This window comes from Armigeres subalbatus, chromosome 3 (genome assembly GCF_024139115.2).
Source record: "Armigeres subalbatus isolate Guangzhou_Male chromosome 3, GZ_Asu_2, whole genome shotgun sequence".
Classification (NCBI taxonomy): Eukaryota; Metazoa; Arthropoda; class Insecta; order Diptera; family Culicidae; genus Armigeres; species Armigeres subalbatus.
Genome location: NC_085141.1, coordinates 243,469,393 through 243,475,369, shown reverse-complemented (window position 1 = coordinate 243,475,369; position 5,977 = coordinate 243,469,393). Strand labels below are relative to the sequence as shown.

Here is a 5,977-nt window from a genome sequence, read left to right as displayed (position 1 = left end):
TAGAGGAAGAATTGGAAATTATCAAATTTTTTAGAAGTCTATATTACAACGTACCGTATATACATTTCCAGCTCTAAGCCTTTAATTGCTTTTTGTGCTGTTTACACCTCCCTAATGATCTTTTCTCGTTACATATTATAATGAACGAGAAAAGCATCACCACCAATAGTCGAAAAATTTATCTTTAAAACATAATATTTTGTGATGTCAAGAAACCAGAAGCGATGACTAAAAGATTGATGGATAACTGAGAGAATCGATTAAAAAATCACAGAGATGAAGCCAATTGAAAATTTAGTTACACCTTTTTCTACACGAATGTATCCGTGTTAGTTTTTTTAGCGGATGTATCCTAGTGTTAACTAGCCCGATTTCTAATAAAATTTAATTGCGATCTTAAATTGTTTGACATTTCCTATGAAATTTTTCGTCTTTTAAAATATATAAGCATCCCAAGTCCAGTCGAGCAATAAAAAATTCTAGCGTATAGGATAAACCTGTGGTTAGCTGCACGGCTACAAAGGAAATGCAAATTCAATTTTGTATAAGTATGAGTACTAATCCTAAAATAATTATTTATTCTAAATACTGAAATAATATTTAGAAATATTCAATACATGTTCGTTAGATGAATTGATCAATTGATTCGAACTCTTTAGTGTAAATACTTTCATAGCCATACTTCCCATGAACAATTTTAAGACAGTCTAGATGAAAGCATGGAAGTGATCCAAGTGCAAGGCAATATTTAACGAATACTTAATTGATACTCTGTTTCGGAATCGAATTACAAACTAATTACGTTCAAAGATGCTAATTACTTTGTTCTGTATTAATATAAACATCTTTATTCTTTGAAATTATTTAACCCGAAATATTTTCTGATACATTAGAGGATATGTACTCCAGAACAGTTTGGAGGTCTAAAACATCAAAAAACATATTTCAAGGCTTTTTCAGTTCTTTCTATACTACTTTTGACAGAAACCAATGAAAAAAATCATCTTTGTACGGTAAATCTCCGTAGATCTTAGTCGTAGTCGTCTTAAAAGGATGAGGGGTGAAAATTTATTTATTTTTTATTATTTATTATTTATTTTATTTTTTACTCGCTGGAGCCATCTCCTATTTTTATGGAAAATTTCTAATTTTTTGGTGAGAATTTTTATTTTGGTCGATAAAAATGTATCACATATCCGTAGCTCACGGTACTAAAAGTCTGTGTACAGCTCGAAATGTATGTGAGGCATGTGCCTACGTAAAGGCGCAGTTCGAGCAACACTACTACGAGCAATATATATACGGACTACTCGAAACACAAAAATGGTATTATGGGTAGGCTTCATTCCTTGGGAGACCAGATCGCCCTTATTTGTCCGAGTACTAAGTAGGGTCATTAATTACTGCTCTTGGACGTCATCTCATAGCTCCGATATTCATACCGTGAAAAACAAAGCAATGAAAAGAAATTTAATTTGTTTCTTATTTATACGAAATGGTGCTTTTTTTTCTTTGATTCGCAAACAGATGAATATAGGGTAAGACGGTATAATATGTCCCCCCCTAAGGCAAGTCCTTGATAACTTTTTACTTGCAAACTTTGTGTTATTCGGTAGTCCAGGAAGTCGCAAATGCATTGCCCATGAGTAGGCATATAAACAATATTACAGATAACCAAGGATGTTATCGATCATTTAGTAATTCGCGTTCGATCATTTAGTAGTTTATCAATAACTCATTCCAAACGCTGCATTTCGAAATGTGTTGTATGGTGGACTTCTAGTGTGAAGGTTTATTTAAAACTTTGCCTAATGGTTTGCTGAATTCAACTAATAACGGAGTTTTGGCGCTAGTTGCAGTAGCTTTAACTAAATGATTGGAATTGGGTTATCATTTAATCTAAGTTACTGAAACTAAAGCTATAACTCCGTTACTAGTGGCATTCGAACAACGAACCATTTGGCAGAGTTGTAGAAAAACCATCGCACTAGAAGTCCACCACACAGTACATTTTGAAATTCAGCTTCTGACAAACTACTAAATGATCGAACGCAAATTACTAAATGATCGATAACATCCTTGCAGATAACACGTAATAAAGCTTTTTTGAAAAGTTGTAAAAAATGGATTTCAAAAAGTTCCTGGGCAATACGGCCCACGGCCCAATTACAGTTTTCTAGAAATCAAAGTGGGGCGCAAAGTTTGGCCAGGTGGGATGCATTATACCGTCTTACCCTATATATTTTCCGCAAACGTGACCTCTAAGTGGTCTTGTTGTGTAGGGGTTATCACGACTATCTAGAGAGTAGGAGGTTGAGGGTTCGAGTCCCTCCAAGACACGTGGATTCTTTTTCGCCGATTTCATATCAATTTGTCCATTTCGAAACATGTGCTGTGCATATGCACAGCCAAGATATTTAACAAAAACATGGTTTTCGTACGGCCGAGTTGCCATATTATTTATGCAATTAATTGAGATGAACATATGTTCATTGAAATGGGAAACGGAAAAGTTCCCCTAATTTTGTTTTAAAGCCTATTTGTAGCAATTTCCAATAATTAATATTTAGTACTCCATACCAGAGCTTTTAATAATTATTATGTTACAATCATTTTTTGTCAAATCACATCGTTATATATTCATATTCGGTTGTGCACTTCCAACTTCCGAATGAATATCAGTCAGTACGTATTTATTTAGATTTCGTAAACTAATATTTTGTTGTAAAACTGAACAGATTTTTGATGATTTAAATAATTACCCTCATAGATCTGATCTCGACGTTCAAGTGAGAGGTACTTATAGCATGAAAAGTCAATATAATCAAGACCAAGCATTTGTTTTGGGTCGAAGTTGCTTCATGGAGGTGAGCATTTTATGTTCTGCTTCATACACATGGTTACATAACCAGCGACTGTCATCAAATAAGCTGCTTCATACAGTATCAAAGACGTTAAAACAATTGTTGAAGTACAATGGTTATAAACTGTTTCTCGTTTGAAATGGATTAGTTACTATGGCTGTTAGAACAATGTGCTCAATTCATTCGGTATAAGCAATGTCTAGACATCGGAAAATTCCGCAATGGTGTGAGATGGTGTTCAGACACTTTAATTTTTAAGGAGCTCAAGATTGCTATAAATACGCAGCGCAGAATTGTTTTTAATCAGTTCCAGGTTTGAAAGGAAACTACCAATATGAAGAGCTTGCTGATTATCAGTTTCGGTCTGTGCCTTTTGGGTGTAAGTATTCATGAATGGAAATAATCACGCTTTCTTAACTAACTTTTAATCTTCCTATCAACGACAGGTAACCATCGCTCATCCCTCCTTGCTCTCGAATCTAACCAGCACTCTTTCCACTCTGGTCAGCAATGTGCAAAGCCAACTATCCAGCTTGATCAGCACAGTCGACACCGCTTTGAGCAATGCCGCCAGCTCCTCGAGCTCCCTGGCTTCTACTTTGACTGCGAGTCTAACCGACGCCCAAACAGCCATCCAGAATGCCCAATCGGCCTTGAATACCATCGTTGCCAACGGTTTGACGTCTGTGGGTTCCAGCCTGACTTCTGACCTGAGTAGCGCTACTAACCAACTATCGGGCGCGATTGGCGATGTGAACGCCATCGTCAGCCAAATCGTCGCAGTTGGAGATGATGTGTCGAGCGATTTGATCTCTGAATTGAACAACGCTACCGCAAATCTGACCAGCCTTACATCGACCGTTGCAACGGAAACTTCTTCGGTGATTGGCTCGGTCCTGTCTAACATCAATGGATTGCTATTCGGTTAGGCATATAAAAATGAGTGAATAAATATGCTTGAACATTTTTTCTAGATTTTCTGGGTAATATCTCTATTTTTTTATGGTCGACGGAAGTTTTGAAACGAATTCGTTTGTTTGAAAAAAAAGGTGCCCAAACTTTATTTACAAAACCAGAATCCATTCTCGCGCTTAGAATCATAGGGGCTTAACTGAATTTTTCGATTTCTCTTTTCGGTTTCCTTTTGATCAATGTAGCGAATTGCGGTAGTTTGCCGAACATTTAATGGATTGATGTGATAAAGCATGATTGCATATTGCACCAGAAACAACAAGCATAAAGAGTGAGTGCTAGTAGTGGACCCCGTGCGTATAATGGACCCCCTGAACCAAATCCCAAATTAAACGCTGGAATCGACTATTTTCTGCAAACTTCCGTCGGGTGAAGTTGCTTCATGTAACAGGACAGCAGTTCCATACATTTGTTACATACAGGGAAACAGAAATTTAGTTAGGGGGAATGACGGCTTTGGCAGGTTTTGTTCTATTATTGGCAGGGTTTTTTTTATGACTGACTAGGCTCAAATTTGGCCTAAACATTCTTTGCATATCAAAGAATATTGTGGCCAAATTTCATAAAATTTGGTCGACAAAAACCCCCCTGCCAATAATAGAACAAAACCTGCCAAAGCCGTCTTTTCCCCTATATTAACTTATTTGTAAATGTAAATATGCTATTTAAAGGGTCCATTACTAGCACACAAGGGGGTCCATTATAGGCACAAGGAACATGTGGGAATGGAACATGTAAATCAAATGGGGGACCATAATACGTATGTAAACAAACTCGACGTTGCGTATTATGGACCCGGGGGTGGCCATAATAGGCATGCTAGCTACATAATTTTAAAATGCTTTCTTTATTGGTAAAAATGAATGTTTTGGCTAGTTTTATGTACGAAACACGATGCAAATACCTGTTGCTTGTCATCTGGTACAGCAGAACAACAATTTGTCAAGAGGCTTGCTGTAACAAAGCGACTGAAGAAAATTTTAGTCGTTTAGGGGTCCATTACTAGCACTCACTCCCTACAACCGTGCAATAGCATACAACTTGTTGTTGCTTTTGAAACAGCGAAGTAAAGAAAAAAATATAAAAAGAAATATAAAATCGATGAAGAGAAATCGATCAATACAGTTACGCCCTTATGATTCCAAGCGCGTGAAATCAAAAATTGAATTGCTTGAAAAATGGAAAATCAGTTATATTGATCTAGTCTAATGTAAAAACCCAGAATAATCCACCTGGCGGTGATGGTGCCTTTCTCGTGTATTATAAAACAAGAAAATTCATAAGAGTAACAAGAAAAGTACTTCGTAACAAGAGTAACAAGAAAAGCAAACTTCGCAAAAATTATGTGAATAAAGCTTGAACAGATGTTGCGATCAATAATTCAACACAGCGCTGAATTAAATCATCACACTGATGTTAGTTAAACTTGTGAATGTTTGTAGGGAAATGGGTGTTAGTTGGCCATTTCTCAGAATGCATACTTCGGAAATGATTATTTTAGATATTTTGATTGACAACGGCGCATGAACTATACCAAATATGATCAGAAATTTACTCGGTCCAAATTATGGCCTGTATTCCGGATTCCGGACGTTCCGCCGGAACCTGTTACGGGTTCACTCCACGGAAATAGGCAAATTCCATCATATTGACACATCGAACTTCATGATTTTATAAGTTATGGCAATCTATGGTATGTTTGTACTTTCTGGGCCATATTTGAACCGATTAGAACCGGTAAACGGATTTACCGACTACCGGTTCAAAGATCAGTCTTGGGAAATAAGAAAAACCCATCATGCGCCACTTCAAACTTCATGATTTCAAAAGTAATGGCATTTGATGGTAGTTGTAACCCCCTAACAGCTTCCAGTGAAACGTCCTGAATCAGAAATACAGGCCATAGTTTGGACCGATCAAAATCCTGATCATATTTGGTATCGTTTATACGCCGTTTCCAATTAAAATATCTAAAATAATCATTTCCGAAGTATGCATTCTAAGAAATTGCCAAAGGCTAACACCCATTTTAAATCCGGAATAACTCCGGAACCGAGTGGCCAATCCTAAAAATCCATAAAATTCCTAAAACTTGATTAAATTTCGCTTCTTTTGGTGACAGTTGCGATAAAAAATTTTAA

At 36.6% G+C, this 5,977-nt stretch overlaps 1 protein-coding gene across 1 annotated transcript; it reads left to right on the top strand.

Moving 5' to 3' along the window:
- The first annotated feature begins 3,159 nt into the window (after positions 1-3,159).
- LOC134227498 (serine-rich adhesin for platelets-like) lies at positions 3,160-3,831 on the top strand. The gene is made up of 2 exons (XM_062709033.1): positions 3,160-3,243; positions 3,311-3,831. The coding sequence occupies exons 1-2, from the start codon at positions 3,199-3,201 to the stop codon at positions 3,791-3,793; spliced, it is 528 nt and encodes a 175-aa protein (XP_062565017.1). The 5' UTR covers positions 3,160-3,198; the 3' UTR covers positions 3,794-3,831.
- Positions 3,832-5,977: the final 2,146 nt, after the last annotated feature.